General features: G+C 42.1%; 1 protein-coding gene across 6 annotated transcripts; it reads left to right on the top strand.

The window, feature by feature from the left end:
- The first annotated feature begins 3,248 nt into the window (after positions 1-3,248).
- On the top strand, positions 3,249-25,360 carry LOC126999436 (N-acetylgalactosaminyltransferase 7-like). Of its 6 annotated transcripts, none has more exons than XR_007753352.1 (13): positions 7,259-7,430; positions 7,959-8,135; positions 10,888-11,111; positions 11,620-11,786; positions 12,641-12,848; positions 13,894-14,070; positions 14,423-14,540; positions 15,894-16,096; positions 16,737-16,881; positions 18,260-18,370; positions 21,065-21,190; positions 21,996-23,475; positions 23,550-25,360. XR_007753352.1 is itself a non-coding variant. In XM_050862024.1 (12 exons), exons 2-12 carry the CDS (start codon positions 7,995-7,997, stop codon positions 22,134-22,136), a joined length of 1,761 nt encoding a protein of 586 aa, XP_050717981.1. In that variant the 5' UTR covers positions 3,249-3,364; positions 7,959-7,994; the 3' UTR covers positions 22,137-25,360. The 6 variants fall into 6 exon arrangements, 4 of the variants coding, with proteins under 4 accessions (XP_050717981.1, XP_050717982.1, XP_050717979.1 ...); XR_007753351.1 differs by having other exon boundaries at positions 21,996-23,549; positions 23,624-25,360; XM_050862024.1 differs by lacking the exon at positions 7,259-7,430 and adding an exon at positions 3,249-3,364 and having other exon boundaries at positions 21,996-25,360.

The raw sequence follows: 25,360 nt of genomic DNA, 5'->3' as shown, positions 1-25,360 counted from the left end.
CAGCCTCGAGGAAGCTGATTTAGTATGAGATGAGATATGAAGTTTCCAGTTGAGATTTTGAGTTAAGGATAGACCGAGGATGTTTAGTGTTGAGGAAGGTGAAAGCTGGGTGTTGTCAAAGAATAGGGATAGTTGTTTGGAAGATTGTGTCGAGTGGATAGGTGGAGAAATTGTGTTTTTGAGGCGTTGAAGGACACCAGGTTCCTCTTGCCCCAATAGGAAATAATAGTAAGGTCTGAGGCTAAGCGTTCTGCAGCCTCCAGCCTTGAGTCGTTAAGTTCCTGTGTGTGGGTCTTCTATTAAAGAAGTTGAATAATGCAGAGTGGAATCATCGGCGTAGGAATGGATAGGACAGTTCGTTTTGGAAGAAGATCATCAATGAACAACAGAAAAGAGTGGGAGATAGGACAGAACCCTGTGGGACACCACTGTTAATAGATTTAGGGAAGACCAGTGACCGTCTAACACGTCATATATAGAAATGTCAGATAGGAAACTGGAGATAAAGGTACAGAGAAGGATAGAAACCGTAGGAGGGTAGTTTAGAAAGCAAAGATTTGTGCCAGACCCTATCAAAAGCTTTTGATATGTCCAGCGCAATAGCAAAGTTTCACCGAAACGGCTAAGAGAGGATGACCAAGAGTCAGCTAAGAAGGCTAGGAGATCACCAGTAGAACGCCCTTGCGGAACCCATACTGGCGATCAGATAGAAGGTCAGAAGTGGAAAGGTGCTTTTGAATCTTCCGGTTAAGGATTGATTCAAAAGCTTTAGATAGACAAGAAAGTAAAGCAATAGGACGGTAGTTTGAGGGATTGGAGCGGTCACCCTTCTTAGGTACAGGCTGTATGAAGGCATACTTCCAGCAAGAAGGAAAGGTAGATGTTGACAGGCAGAGGCGAAAGAGTTTGACCAGGCAGGGTGACAGCACGGAGGCACAGGTTTTAAGGACAATAGGAGGCACTCCATCAGGTCCATAAGCCTTCTGAGGATTGAGGCCAGAGAGGGCATAGAACACCAAATTTTGAAGAATCTTTATAACAGGCATAAAAAGAGTCAGAGGGGGGGATGCGTAGGAGGAATATGCCCAGAATCGTCCAGAGTGGAGTTTTAGAAAAGTTTGAGAGAAGAGTTCAGCCTTAGAGATAGATGAGACGGCAGTGTTGCCGTCAGGACTGAGAGTGGAGGGAAAGATGAAGAAGTGAAGTTGGAGATGTTTTGGCTAGATGCCAGAAGTCACACGGGAAGAGTTAGCGAAAGCAAGGTTTTGACATTTTCTATTAATGAAAGAATTTTTGGTTAGTCGGAGAATAGATTTGGCACGATTTCGGGCAGAAATGTAAAGTTCATAATTAGCATTAGTTTGAGGGCTACCTCTCTATCATTGACAGCACGAGAACAAGCGTGATTAAACCAAGGCTTTTTAGCGTGAGGAGTAGAGAAAGAACGAGGAATGTATGCCTCCATTCCAGAGACAATCACCTCTGTGATGCGCTGAGCACACACAGAGGGGTCTCTATCCTGGAAGCAATAATCATTCCACGGGAAATCGGAAAAGTACATCCTCAGGTCGTCCCACCGAGCTGAAGCAAAATGCCAGAAGCATCGCCTCTTCGGTGGGTCCAGAGGGTGTACAGGAGCGATAGGACAGGATGCAGAAATAAGATTGTGATCGGAGGAGCCCAACGGAGAGAACAGTTTGACAGAATAAGCAGAAGGGTTTGAGGTAAGGAAGAGGTCTAGAATGTTGGCCAACACATGATGAAAAACTGATGTAAACAAAAACCTGGAAATCGCTGAAGAATGACTTAGGAAATTATTTTATGTGGGTGACGATACGTGACCCAACGCTCGGGGTGTGGGGGGGGGTGGGGGGGGGGCACTGTTATATACCTCTTTGGGGGCGACTCATCTATTTCTACATTTCGTTGGTTTTGGATATATTACGGTTTTTTACTCACTGACACAACATCTGAGGCCTGAAAACACTCGAGTGAACTACAGCACTATCGTATGGAAGAATAAAAACACCAAATACACAGGAAGCGACAATAGAGGAAATGAATGTCAAACTGAATTCTACGGTCGACTCTGTTTCCATACTGGCGCGTCACTCTGGACATTGGGCATTTTACGGTTATTATTCATTGACGTATTAACTTAGGCCTCAAAACACTCAGATGAACTAAAGTGCTAGCATATGGAAGAAGAAAACAAAAAATAGGAAGCGGTAACAGAAAATCAATACCAAACACTCGTCACTTTGGGCATTGGGCATTTTACGGGTATTATTCATTGGCATATTAACTTAGGCCTCAAAATTAACACTCAGATGAACTAAAGTGCTATCATAAGGAAAAAGAAAATAACAAAAAATAGGAAGCGACAATGGAGAAAATGAACACAAAAATGATTAGCCTACTTTATAGGCTATACCTTTTTTTTTTTTCCTTCAAATTAGGCGGAGGCTCGGAACAAAGGTAAAATGTAACTGGATATATAACTAATACACAAAGTTTGAAGGTAGAAAAAAATAAGTGCCGTGTGGTATTTTTATGGACATCAGAGGCATTTAAAACTATTCCATCCTTAGCTATTTCACGGCACAATTAGTAGCGTATATATAGATTATCTTAATTAATTATAGGCTGTATACATGACAAATTCGTTCTAATATAGTCATTCTGCAATACTTTTCTCCTGATGGATCATTAACCTTCAGTGTTTTATCATAGGAGACATCATTTAAGGAGTGAATCTTCCATTGATTGAGTTTTTATAAGTAGTGTGAAAAAAATATCAAATACAGATGAAATAGACATAATTAATATATCCTTAGAGGAGCAATCATAGGCAGTTTCTCATAGCCTATATACCACCAAAACATTTAATATTAATATAAAGGATGAAAATGCTATTACTTGAGTATTTATAATTAGGTAGCTTTAATTAATTGTAGTGTGGAAAAATGTCTCAAATCCAGATGAAATAAAATACTGAATATCATTAGAATCACAGACAGTTTTCTCATCTCCTTTATACCACCAAAACATTTAATATTAATTTAAAGGATTTGACTGATTGATTATATAGTTAAGGGTGAATCTTCCATTGCTTAAGTATAGTGAGGCAAAATCTCAAATCCAGATGAAATAAATACCGAATATCTTTAGAGGAGCAATCACAGGCAGTATTCCCATAGCCTATATACCACTAAAGCACTTGAACATGCGTAAAAATGGCTAAATAAAGGAACCATACATAGGGCAAGACGGTCCATCCTGCGCCTCGGCTACACGTCAAATGTTTATGGCTGCGTGAGGCCTTTTGGCACTTCCCGGCTCGTCCCTTTTTTTTGCCCCTCAGGTGAGTCCTCGTCCTCGGTGAAGTGCATATACATTGGTTTACGCAAGTAGTATCATAAAACAGTAGGTCCATGGCGTTGAAGTGGGTTTGTATCGTTTTATATTGAAATAGTAGAGGCCTCGAGAAAGCAAGAGTGAATACCTTTGCCTAGGTTAGTGTCCGTCAGGTGGGAAAATGGAAAGTATTGTCCCTTACAGCTCTTGGTTTACTCTTTAACTGTATTTAATTACAAGATTGTGCCTCTATTTCTTCACATAAGTATTAACCATGGCGCTGAAATGGGTTACTATCGTTTTATATTGAAAAGGTAGAGGCCTCAAGAAAATCGGTATTATTTTAGTGTTTGCCGATACTCTCCCTTATAGCTCTTGGTTTGCTCTTTAACTGTGTATAATAACAAGATTGTGGCTCTATTTCTTCCATTTCTTCACATAAGTATTAGCCATGGCGCTGAAATGGGTTACTAACGTTTTATATTGAAAAGGTAGAGGCCTCGAGAAAATCAGTATTATTCTAGAGTTTACCCATACTCTCCCTTACAGCTCTTGGTTTACTCTTTAACTGTATATAATAACAAGATTGTGGCTCTATTTCTTCCATTTCTTCACATAAGTATTAGCCATGGCGCTGAAATGGGTTACTAACGTTTTATATTGAAACGGTAGAGGCCTCGAGAAAATCACCATTATTCTAGAGTTTGCCCATACTCTCCCTTACAGCTCTTGGTTTACTCTTTAACTGTGTATAATAACAAGATTGTGGCTCTATTTCTTCCATTTCTTCACATAAGTATTAGCCACGGCGCTGAAATGGGTTACTATCGTTTTATATTGAAAAGGTAGAGGGCTCGAGAAAATCAGTATTATTCTAGAGTTTACCCATACTCTCCCTTACAGCTCTTGGTTTACTCTTTAACTCTGTATAATAACAAGATTGTGGCTCTATTTCTTCCATTTCTTCACATAAGTATTATCCATGGTGCTGAAATGGGTAACTAATGTTCTATATTGAAACGGTAGAGGGCTCGAGAAAATCAGCATTATTCTAGAGTTTACCCATACTCTACCTTACAGCTCTAGGTTTACTTTCTTACTCTGTATATAATAAAGATTGTGGCTCTATTCTTCCATTTCTTCACATAAGTATTATCCATGGTGCTGAAATGGGTAACTAATGTTCTATATTGAAACGGTAGAGGGCTCGAGAAAATCAGCATTATTCTAGAGTTTACCCATACTCTCCCTTACAGCTCTTGGTTTACTCTTTAACTGTGTATAATAAGATTGTGCCTCCATTTCTTCCAGACTTTCTTCACATAAGTATTAGCCATGGCGCTGAAATGGGTTACTAACATTTTATATTGAAATAATAGAGGGCTCAAAATGAATATATAGTAAAACCAACCGGAAACGCCTACCACGGGGGGTATTGTTTGCCTGGTCTGAGCGGTAGATTAACGTCCTGATGAAGGAAACGGTAAATCTTAAGAATTGCGGCTCCTAGTGGATGCGGATTTAGGGCACGGTGTGGTGATGATTACAACATTTCTAGCACCTACAACAGATTTTTGACAAGCGGACAGGCGTGTTTATGTCACAAGGGATGTATTTTTCCATGTGGGCTTTTCCTTTTCTTCACCCCGGAGCTCACAGTCTCATTGCCCATCGATGAGACTGCCAGCGTAGAAAAAAACACACCCCTTTTGACATAAACACGCCTGTCCACTTGTCAAAACCGCGTCGTACATGCTAGAAATGTTGTAAATACCACCACACCGTGCCCTAAATGCTCACTTGCTAGGAGCCACTATTCTTAAGATTTACCGAATTTTTCCTTCCTTTGGGCAAAACTATGTCAAGAGATTTAAAAGGCTGAGTGTTATCCTCTAGGTCTGTGTTTTAAGCTAAGGTACTTGTATTCCCAGGGGGTGCGAACCCTTACACCTGGGGGTACGGAACATGCTGATCAATACTACTTCAATATTACATTTACAAGGTGGCTGGAATTATTTATATATTATTTTTTACTTCAACAATTGTCTTTACCACCACTTGTTGTAGTTCAGCAGCTCATCATTAAGTCATACTACAATAACTTCTAAAATATGCTGTTTACTTGACCGTCATAATTATACTTATTTAGCTGATTGAGAATACAAGACAAACTCGCAAGATCTCAAGGGGTACAAACACTAAAAAAAGGTGAAAAAACGCCGTCATAGAAAGAACACGATACTATTTCACCTGTAATTTGTATTCATCATTACATAGTTATGAAAGTGTTAAAGCTATTGTAGACTCGCAACATAGCCATTTCAGTTAGAAATCAAGTATCTCCACAGCCAACACTACAATTTTTTTTTCAGAAGTGTGTCTTGTATAAGGGAGAAACAATGAAATAAAACACTAGTGTACATCAGAGAGCCATCTCGACCCTCATATAAAAAAAAATTCTGGCAAAATTTGCTAAGACCACAGATATTCACTGAGCCAGGCTGCAGATCATCCTGTAATGTATCCTAACCTATTGATGCTCAAGCAGTAACCTACCCCTGTTAAAATAGTAACCTATCATCACTTAATTCTTTAGGGACTATTTACAAACTCTTAGAAGCCCATCTAATTGAAGGGATAGTAACCTATCACTGCTATGGATATTATCTTATTACCATTGAAATCCAGATATTATTTAGACCAACTATGCAGCTTCCCACACAACTATTACTGTGAAAAATTATTTTTTGTGCTTTCGTAGCTTTTTTCCTGTAAAAACAATTATTTCTACATGAAAACCATCATATTTCACCCAGAAATAAATATTCAGTGTTTCTGAAATAGACCCATATATATATATATATATATATATATATATATATATATATATATATATATATATATATATATATATATATATATGCCTTGGAAAAAGTTCCATATTGTGTGATATAAGTATCAGATATGAGAGACTATATATATTAAATGGTTAAACTTGCATATGTGGCACATTGCAACACATGTAGCTATAAATGGAAAGAATAGGATAGCCTATAGTGAAGACAGAGAATAGTGATAAAGATTGATTGATGGGTGGAGCCTTGTCGAGGAAACATCCAGGAGTGAAGAGGACAGAGTAGTAAAGGTCAAAATTAAATATAGGGAGTGTACACTTGAGCTGCGCGTGGCCTCGGTGCTCATCACCGTCACATTGTCCCTTTAGTGGAAAATAACCCATTATAATATTTTGCGAGGAACGAAGAAGCAGCGTAGAGTGGTAGGATATAAGGACACACGAAGATCTTGTATTATCAGTAGTAGGAAGTGGTAATCTCTCTGCTTCCCATATGTCGACTTTTCACTCATTACAGAACGAATTTCGCTTCCGCTCGTAATCTTAAACAAAGACTTTGCAAATTACTCATCTTTTTGCAAACACAAGAAGTTTTTAATATCACAGAAACGTGCTAATGTAGGATCTTATCTAAGTAAGTAAGGATTTTAATTCCAAAGATCATCATGTCCCCATTCCTTTGTTCGTGGTTCTTCGCGTCTCAGAAATCGAAGTCTTTTGAAACCGAAGCGAAATGTAGCGAAAACGTCGAAGAAAACGAGATGCGGGTGTCTCTCTCTCTCTCTCTCTCTCTCTCTCTCTCTCATACCACCTGCTATTCTTCTCCTCTCCCCCTTCTCTTCCCCCTTTCTTCCCTCCCTCCTTCCCACCAAAACCTCACCCCCAATCAACTCCCCCCCTCCTCTGGCCTCCTCCTCCTCCTCCTCCTCCTCCTCCTCGTCTTCTTCCACCGCCCCCGCCTTCTCCTCCTCCTCCTCCAGGCCAGTGAACCTTTTAGTATGTGGAGAGAACATCTTGGAGGAGGAGAAGGAGAATCTCTATCCATCTCTCCATCTCTTCTCTCCTCCTTACGATACATATTAATCTATTATTCTGTTAACGAATCGAGTGTCCGTGCCTCAGTGTGATAACGTTAAGGGGGGACTACGGTAGTTATTTGGTCTATGGACGTGGTGTGAAAAGATTAAAAAAGGAGAGGAGAGAAATGTTTGCTTTACAGGTATGTTGAAAGGAAGGTGTGTGTGTGTGTGTGTACCCACCAACACACACATGGACTAACATATGTGTGTGTGTGTGTGTGTGTGTGTGTGTGTGTGGACTTACCCACCAACACACACACACGTGGACTAACATCTGTGTGTGAGTGTGTACGTGTGTGTGTATGCAGTCAGGTGTGGTCATAAACTTTACTTTAGACAGAACGTTATACTTTTTTGTTGATTTTTTCCTTTCCTCAGTTTGTATATACAGTCTTTTGGGCAAGTGTGTGTGTGTGTGTGTGTGTGTGAGAGAATAGCCCGTGCTGAGATGGTTTATTGGATTCCTGTTTCTCTCTCTCTCTCTCTCTCTCTCTCTCTCTCTCTCTCTCTCTCTCTCTCTCAGTCAGTTCCTCCAAGTGTATTTAAATTATCTAGCTGTGTGTACTATCTCTTTTTAATACCATATAATTACACTACTCTCTCTCTCACTTCCCCCCCCCCCCCCTCTCTCTCTCTCTCTCTCTCTTAACCAGTCACCATTCCCCCAGGGCCAGAGGAATGCCCCTGCACTAGGCTCCGTCAGAATGAGAATACTGCAGCTTCGTCGGGGTCGCCTCCTGAAGGGGCTGTTGGCGGCGGTGGCGGCAGCGGCGGTGGTTCTGCTCCTCGCCTCCCACGTATCCTCTCCTGTTGGCTCCACGCTCAGATCTGCAGGCGCCCTTATGGTGAGGACATGGGTAGGAGGGATGGGGGGGTTGGTTGGTGGGTGGGAGGTGTGGGGCAGTGGTTGGTATTGTCAGATGCTCCCACCCCTCATACACTATTTCCAAGGTCCAAAAAGGAGGTTAATCGAGTTCTAACGAGTGTTCTTTTAGGTTCACGGTACAGAAGAAAGCTCAGACTACCACCGGGGTCATAAAAGTACCCCTGGAAATGCCCTAAACTCCCACGAAAGACTAGTAAATTACATTAAAAATATGGCCCACTGTATAGGTATGGGATGGGTGTAGGAATAGTTAGTAACATTTTCTGCTCATCCCCTATTTACTTTCCTTCGTAATGGGGGGAGTGTAGGTCAGTAGGAGAGAGGGTAAGGGGGTTTAATGGAGGTGAATTAGTGGTATTTATTTGCTGTATTAATTTGTTTACTCTTTTTCCCCTGATCCAACTCTCATTTTCCCCTGATCCAACTCTCATTTTCCTCTGATCCAACTCTCTCATTTTCCCCTGATCCATCCCACTCATTTTCCCCTGATCCAACTCACTCATTTTCCCCTGATCCAACTCTCATTTTCCCCTGATCCAACTCTCATTTTCCCCTGATCCAACTCACTCATTTTCCCCAGATCCAACTCACTCATTTTCCCCTGATCCATCTCACTCATTTTCCCCTGATCCAACTCACTCATTTTCCCCTGATCCATCTCACTCATTTTCCCCAGATCCAACTCACTCATTTTCCCCTGATCCATCTCACTCATTTTCCCCAGATCCAACTCACTCATTTTCCCCTGATCCATCTCACTCATTTTCCCCTGATCCAACTCACTCATTTTCCCCTGATCCATCTCACTCATTTTCCCCTGATCCAACTCACTCATTTTCCCCTGATCCAACTCACTCATTTTCCCCTGATCCAACTCACTCATTTTCCCCTGATCCAACTCACTCATTTTCCCCTGATCCAACTCACTCATTTGCACTGATCCACCTCACTCATTTTCCCCTGATCCAACTCACTCATTTTCCCCTGATCCAACTCACTCATTTTCCTCTGATCCAACTCACTCATTTTCCCCTGATCCATCTCACTCATTTTCCCCTGATCCAACTCACTCATTTTCCCCTGATCCAACTCACTCATTTTCCCCTGATCCATCTCACTCATTTTCCCCTGATCCAACTCACTCATTTTCCCCTGATCCAACTCACTCATTTTCCCCTGATCCAACTCACTCATTTTCCCCTGATCCAACTCTCTCATTTTCCCCTGATCCAACTCACTCATTTTCCCCTGATCCATCTCACTCATTTTCCCCTGATCCAACTCACTCATTTTCCCCTGATCCATCTCACTCATTTTCCCCTGATCCAACTCACTCATTTTCCCCTGGTCCAACTCACTCATTTTCCTCTGATCCAACTCACTCATTTTCCTCTGATCCAACTCACTCATTTTCCCCTGATCCAACTCACTCATTTTCCCCTGATCCAACTCACTCATTTTCCCCTGATCCAACTCACTCATTTTCCCCTGATCCAACTCGCTCATTTTCCCCAGATCCAACTCACTCATTTTCCCCTGATCCAACTCACTCATTTTCCCCTGATCCAACTCACTCATTTTCCCCTGATCCATCTCACTCATTTTCCCCTGATCCAACTCACTCATTTTCCCCTGATCCAACTCACTCATTTTCCCCTGATCCAACTCACTCATTTTCCCCTGATCCAACTCACTCATTTTCCCCTGATCCAACTCACTCATTTTCCCCTGATCCAACTCACTCATTTTCCCCTGATCCAACTCACTCATTTTCCTCTGATCCAACTCACTCATTTTCCCCTGATCCAACTCACTCATTTTCCTCTGATCCAACTCACTCATTTTCCCCTGATCCAACTCACTCATTTTCCCCTGATCCAACTCACTCATTTTCCCCTGATCCAACTCACTCATTTTCCTCTGATCCAACTCACTCATTTTCCCCTGATCCATCTCACTCATTTTCCTCTGATCCAACTCACTCATTTTCCCCTGATCCAACTCACTCATTTTCCCCTGATCCAACTCACTCATTTTCCTCTCATCCCAGATTTTCCTCCTTTCTACTTCTTTCATTGGAATTTACTGAGGCATAAGTTTAAGTTTAATGTAATGAGTGTCAGTACATTAATATTAATTTATGGCCATGAATTTAAGATTACCCAGGTGTAAAAATAATATTAGTACACTGATTTATTTTATTACGTAATTTAAATTAGCTCATTGATTAGTGTTGCATATCAAAATCACTGGAGAATTTTTTTATATATCAACCGTACTGGCCCTTTTATTCTCTTTATTTATCATCCTTCTCATATCCTACATTTTCCTTCCACCATGGCAGCCCACACAACTTCCTCACACTTTCCCTCTCTTAACCCTTCTATCCCACACATCTTCCTCTATCACACTGACTCTATATCCTGTGGTAATGGGTTTGTAGTGACCCCTAACAAACGCCATTCTCTATTTCTCGTTCTCTTTCCTTTCAGCACATACTTCTGAATTCCTCTTTTCTACACTCATCTATTTTGCCGTACCTTCTCCTGTTATTAAATCACTACACTGTAAATACCAATACAAGGTTAATCTTCCCATAGACTCAAGGGCCAGTGTGACAGAGATGAGCACTGAGACCATGTACAGCTTTAGCATATACCCCCAACTTAATCTATACCTTACCATTCTCTCATTCCTTCTTCCTTCCCCAGAGCAAACCCAAGCAGGAGGTCGTCTATCAGGGGAACAAGGTAGGGAACTTTGAGCCCCCACCCGCACCGAAGAAGAGTGGCCCAGGGGAGGGGGGGAAGGTGCACCAGCTCTCGGCGGCCAAGCAGAATGAGGGAGCCCAGTCCGTGAGCGAGTATGGGATCAACATGGTGGTGTCGGACGAGATAGCCATGGACCGGGACATCCCAGACACCAGACATTCAGAGTAAGTGGGTGTTGATGTTGTTTAACCCGGTAGCAGCAGGGACCATGTTTCTTAAAGGCCCCTCTAAGCGAGAAAAATGAAGAAAAAAATCATCACTCACGCAAACCATTTCATAATATATATCAACGCATTTGTGATCAGTTTATGCATCATCTATTTTGGGGGGTTTATATCATGGCAAAAATTTGGCCCGTCGCTTCTACATGGTAAAGCCACAAATTTGGCCCGTCGCTGCTATACGGTAAAGCCACAAATTTGGCCCGTTGCTGCTACCGGGTTAACCAGAAAGTAAAGTTAAAATACAATGGTAGTATCTTTTGGTCTTTCCTCTCCTTATCTTTGCTCAGAGAATAAAGACAAACTCATTAGTAACCTTGGGAGCGGGGAGTAATGGGCTTTTTTTTCTCTGCACTCTTTTTGTTGCCCTTGAGCCGTCTCCTTTGCTGTAAAAAATAAAAAAGAATGAAAGAAAGTAAGCTTATCCTCCCTTACACTCCCCTTCCTGTAGGTGCGCCCACTGGAACTATCCCGAGGACCTTCCAACAACATCCGTGGTGATCGTGTTCCACAACGAAGGCTTCTCCACCCTCATGCGCACCGTCCACTCCGTCATTGACCGCTCCCCTCCGCAGTTCCTGAAGGAGGTGCTGCTGGTGGATGACTTCAGCGACAAGGGTGAGGACAAAGGAAACTCTTGTGAGGGTGTGGGTGTGATGGTAGTGGTGGTCTCTTTGTTATATCATGTCTTATCTCTTCTCGTTTTCCCATGTCTTCTTATTGTGTTATGTCTCATCTCTTCACTATACCATATCCTCTTATTTTACAATGTCTTACCTCCTATTGTTTTTCCCATATCTTCTACTATGTCTCATCTCTTCAAAATACTACATCTTATTTTAGTACCTATGTTTTATTTTCTCTCGTTTTCCCATATCTTCTCATTCTACAGTGTCTCATCTCTTTATCATACCATATCTCCTTGTTTTAGCATATTTCTCCACCTCCTCCTCCACAGCCTCATATCATACCTTATTTCACCTTATCTCTCCACCTCCTCATCTACCTTCACCTCCTACTCCACCTTCTCCTTCATTTCCACCTCCACATTTTAACATATCTCTCCATCTTCTTACTTACCTATACCTCCTCCTCCTCCACCTTCACTTTCATTCTCACCTCCACAGCCTCAAAATCATACCTCATTTCACCTTATCTGTATGGTCGGTATGATAAGACACTTTCACTTCTCACATCAACTATTTCTAAAGGTCAAAGAGGGGATCAATCGGGTTCCAATGAGTGTTTCTTCAGGTTCACGGTACATAAGAAGGGTCAAACTATCACCAGGGCCATAAAACTACCTCTGGAAATGCCCAAAACTCCTACGAAAGCCTTGTCAAATATGTGAACTTTGGCGACGAAATGTTTAGTAATATGGCCCCATACCACCTCATCTGCATCGACATCCTACTCAACCTTTATCCCCATTTCCTAATCATCTACCTCTACCTCCTCCTCCATCTCCACAGCCGCCCTCAAGGAGCAGCTGGAGGACTACATCACACGCTGGAATGGGCGAGTGCGACTTATCCGGAACAAGGAGCGCGCAGGCTTGATCCGTACTCGCACCACCGGGGCTGAGGAGGCGAGGGGGGATGTGGTGCTCTTCCTGGATGCCCACTGTGAGGTGAACCGGAACTGGCTGCCGCCCCTCCTCGCACCCATCTATAGGGACAAGTAAGTGATGGGTTCTTCTCATTCTACTGTCTCATCTCTTTATCATACCATATCCCCGTATTTTACCATGTCTTACCTCTTCTTGTTTTCCCATATCTTATACTGTTTTATTTCCTCTCGTTTTCCCATATCTTCTCGTTCTACTGTGTCTCATCTCTTTATCATACCATATCTCCTCATTTTAGCATAGCTCTCCACCTCCTCCTCCACTGTCTTTACCATTATTCTCACCTCCACAGCCTCATATCATACCTCATTTCACCTTCTCACCCACCTTCATCTTCATTTCCATTCACATCCATTCACAACCGATCACCTCCCCAAATAGTTACTGGGATTCTGTTGTATTTATTTATTTTACAGCTGACCACCTTCTCAAGTAATTTCTGGGGTTCTGTTATTGTTTATTTTGTAGGTGATCACCTCACCACTTGACTAGTAAATCACAGACCCATGTACTCTACTTTTTGGAGCTTACCACTCACATTTAACAAAGTTTTCATAGAAGGCTTCAAACACACCATCACCTGATCTTCACCCCCTTACTCCTGGCCTCTCCCAACACACCATCACATTCTACTAACCTTACTTCCTCACCCGAACATATGCCACCACTATCACATCCTCACTCGTTCACCCTCATGGACCCACTACCACCCACCTGTATAGCTATTCATACACTGTTTGATCTCCTATAAGCATCTCAAACCTTGCTTCACTTCACCTTACGTCACCTAACCTTACCTAATCTAACCTTACCTCACCTAACCTTACCTTACCTAACCTAACCTAACCTCACTTCACCTAACCTTACCTCACCTAACCTAATCTAACCTTACCTCACCTAACCTAACCTAACCTCACTTCATCTAACCTTACCTCACCTAACTTAACCTAACCTTACCTACTCTAACCTTACCTCACCTAACCTAACCTAACCTAATCTAACCTTACATCACCTAACTTAACCTAACCTCACTTCACCTAACCTTACCTCACCAAACTAAATATTTAACTTAACCTCACTTCTCCTTCACCCCAACAGGCAAACCATGACAGTCCCAGTGATTGACGGCATAGACCACAACACCTTCGAGTACCGACCTGTGTACAGCGCCGGGTCAAACTTCCGCGGCATTTTCGAGTGGGGGATGCTGTACAAGGAGACCGAGCTGCCCCCGGAGATCATGCGGTCGAGGGCCCATCAGAGCGAGCCTTACAAGTGAGTGTCTTTTTATTTTATCTCATTTATTATTTATTTTATTTATTTATTTATTTATTTATTTTTTATTTCGGGTGGAGAGGCTGTATGAAAGTGTAGGATCAAATATGTGGGGTGTTGGTGGGCTGTACAGTGTTTTTTGTATGGTCTTGTCTGCTCAAATTCACTGCCTCCTCCACCTCCCATTTTTTCCCTTATGTTATGGTATAGTAAGTGTCTTAAGTGTGCGTTAGTGTTGGCTTGGTTGTATGAAAGTGTAGGATCAAGTATGCATGGTGTTGGTGGGCTGTATAGTGTTTTTTGCATGGTCTGGTCTGCTCAAATTCACTGCCTTCTCCACCTTCCACCCCAGAGCCCCGACACACGCGGGCGGCCTCTTCGCCATCAACCGTGAATACTTCCTGAGCCTCGGTGCATACGACCCCGGCCTGCTGGTCTGGGGTGGGGAGAACTTTGAGCTGTCCTTCAAGGTGAGGATTTGGTGACCATGTTGAGTTTGAATGTAAGAAATGATGACCTCGGTGTGTTTAATGGAAGGGAGGAATAGGGAATGAAATGAGGTGTGGAGGAAAGAAAGTAAGAATGGAGTAATGGAGGGTAGAAAAGAGGGGAAGGATACAACAAAGTGAGGTCATTCTTTGTTGATTTATACCATAAGGTGCTGGCAGTCATGTGTTTGAAGATACCCTAAACTTAACCTAACATAACCTACCAAAACAAACACTATAGGTCTTGACTCAGAAAATTCATATATGCTTCCTTACTAATGAGACTTTCTATACAACAAAGTGAGGTCATTCTTTGTTGATTTATACCATAAGGTGCTGGCTATCATGTGTTTGAAGATACCCTAAACTTAACCTAACATAACCTACCAAAACAAACACTATAGGTCTTGACTCAGAAAATTCATATATGCTTCCTTACTAATGAGACTTTCTATACAACAAAGTGAGGTCATTCTTTGTTGATTTATACCATAAGGTGCTGGCAGTCATGTGTTTGAAGATACCCTAAACTTAACCTAACCTAACCTACCAAAACAAACACAATAGGTCTTGACTCAGAAAATTCATATATGCTTCCTTACTAATTAGACTTTCTATACAACAAAGTGAGGTCATTCTTTGTTGATTTATACCATAAGGTGCTGGCAGTCATGTGTTTGAAGATACCCTAAACTTAACCTAACCTAACCTAACCTAACAAAACCTCAAACAGTTACTGAGAAAATTTATATATTTTTCCTTACTAATGAGACTTTCTATACAACAAAGTGAGGTCATTCTTTGTTGATTTATACCATAAGGTGCTGGCTATCATATGTTTGAAGATACCCTAAACTTAACCTACCTAACATAACAAAACCCCTAAGATTTACTATAGGTAACTTCTCAAAAATTCCCAAAATTCCCAGGCCCCGAAAAATCATTGAAACTTTGCTTGGAGAGTTTCTATTTTCTGTAAACTATCCCACCCTTTGCAACCCTAGTAATGTCTGCAAGTTTTCAAAGTGTTCTGTTCTTTAGTTCATCAATCCCACCTTCTCACAACCCCATACTCAGCTCTTTCCAACTCAGCCAGTAAACCTCAGACTTGCTACCATCCACTCAGACACACCATCGCTTCAACTTCACCGTTCTACTCCTCTATCAACTCTCCATCACTTAAACTTCAGGCATATCCTTCCTTTCTCCCCAGTGACTGCATACTCAAGTCTTTTCAACTTCACTATTAACCTTAACTTAATTCTTTTACTCCAACTCACCATCACTTAAACTTCAGCTGAATCCTTCATTTCTCTTCCTCGACCCCATACTCAGATCTGGCAGTGCGGCGGCAGCATCGAGTGGGTGCCGTGCTCGAGGGTCGGGCACGTGTACAGAGGCTTCATGCCGTACAACTTTGGCAAGCTGGCCGAGAACAAGAAGGGCCCTCTCATCACTATTAACTACAAGCGTGTGATCGAGACCTGGTTTGACGACAAGTACAAGGAGTATTTCTACACGCGAGAGCCGCTTGCCAGGTGAGAGGCTTGTGGAGGTGTTAGTAGAGTCAGTAGTTATGGTAGTAGGTGTAGTGATGGTTTGTAGGTCGTCAGTATAGTTATTCCATGTGAACTTGAATTATAAGCCTCGTCCCATTCCCTATGTAACCCTCATCCACTTACTTCACTGTTATAAGTCCCATTTCACTGTTATAACCCCATTCTCACATGTGTACTGTATACCCCATTCCACTCCTTGCCAGGTGAGGCTTATGCAAGTGGCAGTAGGGTCAGTAATCATGGTGGTGGTGGTAGTAATGGTTGGTAGGTCATGTCAGTATACTTATTCCATGTGAACTTGAATTATAAGCCTTTTCTGAGTCTTTACATAACCTTCATCCACTTACTTCTCTGTTACAAGCTCCATTTCACTGTTAAAACCCCTTTCTGCTATGCACATATCACATTCCACTCCCTCCCTCCTTTATTTCCATCAAAACTCCTTTCTCTCTGTTTCAAGTCCCATTCTCCCATACCAACCCACCTTCCTTGTGCTCCTAATCCCATTAACAACAGTCTATTATCATCCTATATTTGCATTATGTAGCTTAACCTTCCTTCCAAGACTCCATTCCCCCATACCCACATTCTTACCTTCTCCCCCTGTGTCCTCGTCAAGGTTTCTGGACATGGGTGACATCAGCAAGCAGTTGGCCATGAAGGAGCGTCTCGGCTGCAAGAGCTTCCAGTGGTTCATGGACAACGTGGCTTACGACATGCTCAGGAAGTACCCCGAGCTGCCCAAGAACCTGCACTGGGGGGAGGTGAGTGTTGGGGGGGCTGTGGGGAGAGTCAGCAGTGGTGAGATGGTTGTGTTATTGTGGTGCTGTTCCTTAGGTGACATATTGAGTCCATTATAGTTTTGTCGTGATGTTGTTCAGGGATGGAGTATTCGTATTAGGTATTCACATACATTCGAATACCATGTTTGGGTGTATTCATATTAGTATTTGAATAATTATTGATAGAAGTCAAAGTGCACGTATTCTCATATGTATTCAAATGCAAGAGAAAAGTATTCATATTCTGCAAATAATCTGATGAATACTTCAAAATTTATCATCAGAAATAGCATCTGTTGTTCCTTAAAACTCCAGCCTCCTGGGCGGACATGTAGGGCCGCTTTCACAGTCATTTTGTTTGTTTTGATCATTACCAATGGCGGCGATCGACGCTGTAGCATGTCCACATAAAACTGGCCAATAGGGTAGTGGCGGCTGCGGGGTTAGCCTAGCCCTGCAAATTGGCACACACTCTCAACACCTCTCTCTTCCTCTGCAGCCACCACTACCCCATAGGCCAGTTTCACGTGGAAAACTTTAGCGTCGATCGCCGCCATTGGCAACGATCAAAACAAGCAAAGTGACTGTGAAAGCGCCCCATAATCATCGTGTATAGTACAGGTTCATGAGCTCATTTTACTGTTGCGTAACTTTCGAAGTACAGATCGTTTTTTATCATGTACTATATTTTTTTGTGAGAGATGGAAGATAAAAAGATAATTAGGTTTGCAAATGAACATCTGAACTCTCTTTATAGACTCACGTTGGATTTGAGATTATCATTACAAGTCATATTTTGTGAAAAGATACCCACTATATTTATTAGATATATTTAAGTTGTGAGTTCTAAATAATTCCTGTCTTACATCCATCATCAGTATTAGCTGCGTCACTTATGATTTGTGTTTATGTGTGTGTGTCACCCCTTGGCAGTGTGTGAGGCTGGCAGGTGTTTACTATATTTCTCTAGCATTGATTGAATATGAAGTTAGGCTCATGCAATCAACACCTTATGCAGAAAGTTAATAAGTAGTATGACCGCCAGGCTTGAGGCAAAGACGGATAGGCAAGACAGACAGAGACAGAGGCAAGTAGACTGTGCAAGCTATGACTCCGAATCTTGAGACAAACAGACAGACAGACAGCATACCCTATCCATGACTGACCCCACCACAACACCCCTGGCAAAGAGAGACAGATTAACACAGAAAGACAGACAGACAGACAGACAGAAACAAATAGACAGGCAGCAAACTATGACTACCAATCTTGAAACAAACAATTCCCAAACATCCCCCATCCACCCTGAGTCCCCAACCCCCCATGACTGACCCCACCACAACCCACCCTGCCACCCCAGCTGAGGAGTGTGCTGGGGGACTTCTGCTGGGACACTGCCGGCCAGGATGCCCCGGCCAAGGTGGAGAGCTACCCTTGCATTGGGGACAGCCTAGGCGGGGACACCAGTCAGGTAATGAGGAGGTGGTGATGCCCTCTGGTCCTCTGCTGATGTGGTCTTCGGAAGCTGGTACTTGGTGGTGGTTTAGGACCCCAGCTGTGTGTTCTGTGGTTTTGCCTTTCGGGGACTGCTGGTGCACTGTAAGGTTATTTGGGTAGCAGGTAGTCAGTGGTGGTGGTGGTGTAGGCTGGCTGGCTGGTGCCTTCTGATGGATGGCTGCAGGTGGTCTCAGGTGAAGTGTGTCCCTGCATCCGCAGGCTGGCTCCTTTGATGGCTCTTGTGTTTCATGCCCATAACCCTCCCTGGGGTGTATGGAGGTGATAAGACCTGAGTAACCTTTCTTCAGTAGTCAGGCTGCTGGAAAGCCAGAATATGTATCAATATCTGTTGATCAATCTGTATCTGTTGACATTGAGGTATTTGGATGATTTTGAAGATAGTTGGTTGATGGGCAGTCTTCATCAGAACAGCTTACTCTAGCTGAAGGAAGAGTCTCCAGCTGCCCATTCTGTATTGTAGACTCCTTAACCTAGTAAGTACATTCAGTATCTTAACTTAAAACATTTGTACATATTTAAATGCTAAACCACAGATGATTTGGGCTTCTGCCTCCAGAGACTGGCAGAAAGTTCTTTGCACTTTGATCTCTCAGTCAACAACCTGTGCAGTGTGAGAGACTGACTGCACTTGTGTTTATGATGAGCACCACATTAATGTTACTCTGCCAGAAAGGACGTGACAGTCCCTTTTGATGAAGGAACACTTTCTGTACAAAGTCCTTGAGCACCTCTGTGGATGCCATTTGTTATGATGTCTCCTTTGAGACACTTTTTTTTTTACTTTGGTCCAGTTGCAGCCACAGAATGCCTGATGACATTCAGTTGTGGAGCTGACAAGTCACAAGGTCAGCAGACCTGTCTGGTCTTTGAGCTTTAACAACACTTTTGTTTAGGATTTTATTGTTTATGTAAAGGATCAGCTGCTGTACAATATTGTATTACTTTTTTTTCACTGAGAACTAATAGTGCCAGTCATTTTGTTAGCAATATGAAGGCTGCAGTACACAGCTAAGGTTTGACAAACTAAGCCCAACACAGCCTCGTGAGCTCATCCATGTTTGACCTACTTGATACATGACTGGACATTATGTGCAATACACAACAAAATAATACAGTGAAAGCTGAATTCATCAGCCGGTTGAGTATTTGAATCAGTTGACCAACAAAATGGGATGCACAAAAATTGTGTTAACCAAGAGCTAAAGTGTAAAGAGCATCCTTGACTGACCAAGTGCATGACCTGCCAAACACTGACAAAGGAGACACTTTTTGTAAATATTTCAGCCTCCTCCACAACTCCTTTAGTCCTCCACACGCTGCCAAGGGTGAGTCTTCCTTCGAATAGATTCTAATTATTTTTATTTCTCTTCCCCATTCCTTTCAAATGCTTTGTCACTCTCCATATATATCTCTTTTCATTTATTTTTTTCCCTTTCTCTACTTTTTATGGTCATTCTTTTCCTCACCTTCGTATTTCTCTCACTTATGTTTTTCTGTCTCACTTGCGTTCTCTATGTAACTCCTTTTACCTCTCTTCTGTTTTCTTTTTCCTTCCTTGCATGCCATTCACTTTGTACCTACTCATTCTTCTCCTATTTGCTTCTTCTCTTCTTTTCCTCTCCTTGCATGCACCCACTCATTTTTCTGTCTGCTTCTCCCTCTTCCTTCATTCTTCTCCTCTGCTTCTCCCTCTTTCTCTGTCCCCTCTCCCTGCATGCTACAGCTGCGTAATGCCGCCACCACGCGCTGCCTGGACACAATGGGGCACTCGGCACCAAGCTTCATGGGGGTGGCTCACTGCCATGGCTTTGGAAACAACCAGGTAAGAGCCAGGTGGTGTCTGCTGCCTCGAGACACATCCTACCTGTTGCTGTTCTATTTTGAGTTAAGATTTGGGGTTCCTCAAGGTAGCTCTTCTGTTTAATCTATACTATTTGATATATATAGATTTTAACCCGGTAGCAGCGACGGGCCAAATTTGTGGCTTTACCGTGTAGCAGCGACGGACCAAATTTGTGGCTTTACCATGTAGCAGCGACGGACCAAATTTGTGGCTTTACCATGTAGCAGCGACGGACCAAATTTGTGGCTTTACCGTGTAGCAGCGACGGACCAAATTTGTGCCATGATTTTAACCCCCAAAAATAGATGATGCATAAACTGATCACAAATGCTTTGATACATGTTATGAAATGGTTTGTGTGAGTGATGATTTTTTCTCATTTTTCTCGTTTAGAAGGACCGTTAAGAAACATGATCCTCGCTGCTACCGGGTTAAGCTGTAGATACCAAAACATAACCAGTGACTTATATATAATTATGAAATGGTAGAAATTTTTATGTATAACCATTTGTTGTTTTCATAATTAAGTTAAGGTTAGAGATTCCTTCATTTAGGTTTCTATTATTTGATTTATACTATTTCTTATCCATAAATTTCAAACTGTAGACACCTAACCACAATCAGTAACTCATATATAATTAGGAGACAGTAGAAGTCTTTACGTATAATGATTTCTTGTTTTCGTAATTATACTTGAAAGTTTGTCGTGTCATTGGTTTTCACACATCAGCAGGTTTTGGGGGGCGTTCTCTGCTTGGCGACACATCAGCAGGTGCTCATATAAACCTTCCCTCCCTCCGACAGCTTATCAGGCTCAACATGGAGGGCCAGCTGGGCGTGGGCGAACGTTGTATTGATGCAGACAGCCAGGGCATCAAGCTAATATTCTGCAGACTTGGCACAGTGGACGGCCCTTGGCAGTATGACGAGGTGAGTTGTGTTGTTCCTTTGTTTTACCCTTTACTTAAATATATGAGACCTGGATTGTGTGTGTTGGTTAAACTGAATGCTAATGTAGGTTTGTTTGCGTAATAAAACAGCTGTAATATAAGATGGTATGTGTATTCCTATTAATTTTTCATACGTCCAGTGGTAGGTTGCATTATGAATTTACAATGTCTCCAACTGTTATCCTAGAAATTGATAAAAGACTAATTTTCTTTTGTATTTGTGATTAGGTCTTTATTTCAAGGCCTTTCTCTCTCTGGATTTTGTGACCCCCATAGCTCTCTCTCTCTCTTCCTACTTTTTTTTTCACTAATTCTGTCTCTCTCCCTCCCTCCCCTAACACCCTCCTTTCCTTATTATTACTTCACTTTCTTCAACTGATAAATCAAGAAAACAACCTGATTTCTCTCTTTCTACCTTTATTTTTCTATTTAACTTCCCTTCCTTTCTCTTTAACTATTTTTTCTCTCATTCTCTTCCTTTCATCTTTCCTTTTTCTCTGTTTAACTGTCCTTCCTTCCTCTTTTTCTTCCTTTAAATAATTTTCTTTCTATCTCTCTCTCCTAATACCCTCCTTTCATCTCTCCATTCTTTGTTATTTCTTCATTTCCTTTAAGTGATTGAGAAAAAAAAACAACCAAATGATCTCTCTCTACTTCTTATCCTTTTCTTCTATTCAACTTTCCTTCCTTTCTCTTTTCTCCTCACTCTTCCTTTCTATTTATCTGTCCTTCTTTCCTCTTTTTTTTCACCGATTCTCTCTCTAATGAATTCCCGTGACCGACAGCAAAACCACGTGATGCTCCACAAGCGCCTGGGGAAGTGTGTGGCGCTGCACCCTCAGACCTACCAGCTCTCCCTCATGCCCTGCGACCCCATCAACAACTACCAGAAATGGACCTTCAAGCAGATCACACCCAAGTGGTAGTCGCACCTCCTCCCTCGTATCACCAGCATCATCATCAACCTCTTCTTCCGCTGCCTCCTTTGTAGTAGTTCCTCCTGCAGCTTCTCGGATAATGGAAGGTGTTAGGGTGGATGTTATCTGATCTAATTCCCTTTATTCATTATCTACTTCAGTTCTCTTCCACTCCTTTACCTTCCGTCCATTTCCATTCTTCCTTAATTTTCTCTACTCTTACTTTTTACCTCCAATCTATCTCCTTTTGCGTACCTTCTCTCGCTATTCTCTCTCTTTACGACTTCTTACCTCCATTTTTTATTTCATTTTACCTCCAATCTTTCTCCTTTTATGTACTTTCTCTCTCTTTACTACTTCTTACGTCATTCCTTCCAATCCTTCTCCTTTTACCTACTTTCCTCCACTCCTTTTCCTCCTCCCTACTTCCCTTTACTCCTCTTCCCTCCGCTCATTCCTCTCTTACCTACTCCTCTCACCTCCTTCCCTCTCGTGTCTGGCAGGTTATTTTAAAGTTGTTTGTCATGTCACCCGGGGGAAGTGTAACAAAGCAAACACTTTAGAGAGACTTAAGGGAGTGGGGTGAAGTTATGATTCCTCCTAAACCCACTCTAATGCATGAAGGAATATCGACACCTGCAACAAACAAACCCCACGGCACAAAAACTGTATAGGACTTTGATTTTCTTTTAAGTTTGGCCAATGTTGCTTCTGGATAAGTGAACTGAGTGGTGCTGGGAGCCACGAGGGTAGTCTAGCACCATGGCGGTAGAATTGGTGGAGTCAACACAGCCTGCTAATCCCATTCATTGAGGTGAAGCCGACGAGCTGTCAAATTTACGGCCAAAAGATGGGGGTGGGCGAGCCTGGCCGAGCCCTGACCTGACAACACCTGACACCTGGCCGTAAAAATGACAGCTCGGGTGGATTCACTTAATTGGGCGGATGTCGACTCCACCAATTCTACCTCCATGTCTAGCACAGTCTGTAAACACACACCACCATAGCCACAGTGTTTATAGGTGAATATTGATGGATAGCAAAGCCTCAACATGCACAAGGCTCATAATCTGGACTTAAAATGCTCAAACTGCCTTGGCTAGTCAATGGTGTGGAGATCTTATAGAAAAGCAGGATTATATATAAGAAAGTGGCATAAAACGATAGACAAGCTCACCAATAGCAATAGTTCAATGGCCAGATGTCTTGTTGGTTGTCTAGCTTGAAAAGAAACACAGTAGTGGCTGGTAACACTAAGGTTGGTATTTTAAGACATTTTCGCTTCACAAGTCAGCTATTTCTAAGGTCAAAGAGGGGGTCAGTTGCGTTCTAATGTGTGTTTCTTCAGGTTCACAGTACAGAGGAAGAGTCAAACTACCATCAAAGAGGGGGTCAGTCGCGTTCTAATGTGTGTTTCTTCAGGTTCACGGTACAGAGGAAGAGTCAAACTACCATCAAAGAGGGGGTCAGTCGCGTTCTAATGTGTGTTTCTTCAGGTTCACAGTACAGAGGAAGAGTCAAACTACCATCAGAGTCATAAAACTACTCCTGGAAATGCCCACAACTCCCACGAAAGTCTTGTCAAATTGGTGTTCTTTGGCGATGAAATGTCTTATGATACGACCCTAAAGCTACTGCAACACTCAGATTTTTCCTCGCCTTCTTTATAGAGATGAACACGACTACATTATCCACAGAGCTCTCAGTCCTTGTGCATCCAATCTTTAGTTTTTAATATACCAGTGAATTTATTTTTCGGATATTAACTGCATTTTTCCTCGGAGCATTTACTCGTATTCAGTTATAGCGAGCAAAAGACGTATTCAGGTCCAACTTCTACAGTACATATTTATCTCCTAGTTGTCAATACTCACCCACTTATACCACGTAAAGTGCAACATAGCCTGATATTTAGAGGCAGTGTCAAGTTACCTGCATAGTGAGGTGTGGAGGTGTTCAGCTCGAGTGGTGCGCAAAGGATACTGAAGTCAAACCATTTCAAATAGTTTGTTTGGGCGCTCGGTTCCATGGGTCCTTTCCTCCCCTCTGCCCTGCCACACAGTCCCAACACCTATCCCTTCCTCTCAACATATGAAAGGTAAAAATAGGTGTTGGGGCGGTGTGGCAGAGCAGAGGGGTGGAAAGGACCCGTAGAATCGAACGCCCCAACGGACTATTTGAAATGGTTTGACTATACTAATGCACCAGCAACGGCCTGCCACTGCTTTGGTGATTACATAACTATTCCATGTTACTGTGTGTGTGTTTGAGTGAGTGAAGTTGCATATCCTCGCATTGATGTTTAGACTTGTTACAGTTGTTACAGCCATACTTAGGTGGAGGGTACAGTGTGCAGATGAAAATTATAAGTTGCCCAGACATTCCAAAACGCTGATGCACTTACAGAGCCATGAATGTGTGTGTATGCATGTGTGGCATTGTGTTTTCACATCCTGGAGTCAGGGACATTTAGTGTATGTGTGAAAATTAATCATGGAATTTTATATTGATTAGCAGTTTGTGTGCCGAGTGATTATTTGATGAATGCTGATTAAGTCAGATGTTTGTAACGTGACTTAATTATCTTACTGTGATTGTTTTGTTACTGAGTCTTAAGTTGCCTTTCATTTGAGCAAAATAGCCACATGCATTATGTTAGAATTTGCACTCAGAATAGGTTCTACGAGGACACATGAGAAACAGCTTCCAGTTGAGTCTTTCATCACATAAAATTTAGGGTTAAAACAAATAGGGTCATGTGACTACTTAATAAAGACACTGAAAACAGGCCTTTGATGTAGTATTTGTGAAACTTTAAGAGTATTTAGATGTATTGTTTGGTAACTGATCTAGCTTTACCTCAGGCTGTTAAATAAATCAAATATACTATAAATGAGGAAGCTATGACCAACTCCTCAATATGGGAAGCTGTAGTTTCACTCTTCTCAAGGATTACAACATGACATATGATGATTAAGTTTTGTGTTCCTCTAAGTGCAAGATTCAAGTTTACAAAATACCCGCAAACATTGAAACAACTATTTATACGAGCGAACATGCTGGAGGAGGAGAAGGACCAAGTTATGGCTTGAAGGTGACATAAAAACACACTTATAATGGGACTTAATCTTCCCAGGGTCAGTGCGGCCCCACCATTAGTTTGTATACTCTGGTGGTGGAATGATTTGTTTTCTTAAGTGACGTGTGCTCTGAAATAAACAGTAAGTGCTATA

The sequence above is a fragment of the Eriocheir sinensis genome, chromosome 16 (assembly GCF_024679095.1).
Source record: "Eriocheir sinensis breed Jianghai 21 chromosome 16, ASM2467909v1, whole genome shotgun sequence".
Lineage (NCBI taxonomy): Eukaryota > Metazoa > Arthropoda > Malacostraca > Decapoda > Varunidae > Eriocheir > Eriocheir sinensis.
This window is presented reverse-complemented; position numbering and strand designations above follow the sequence as displayed.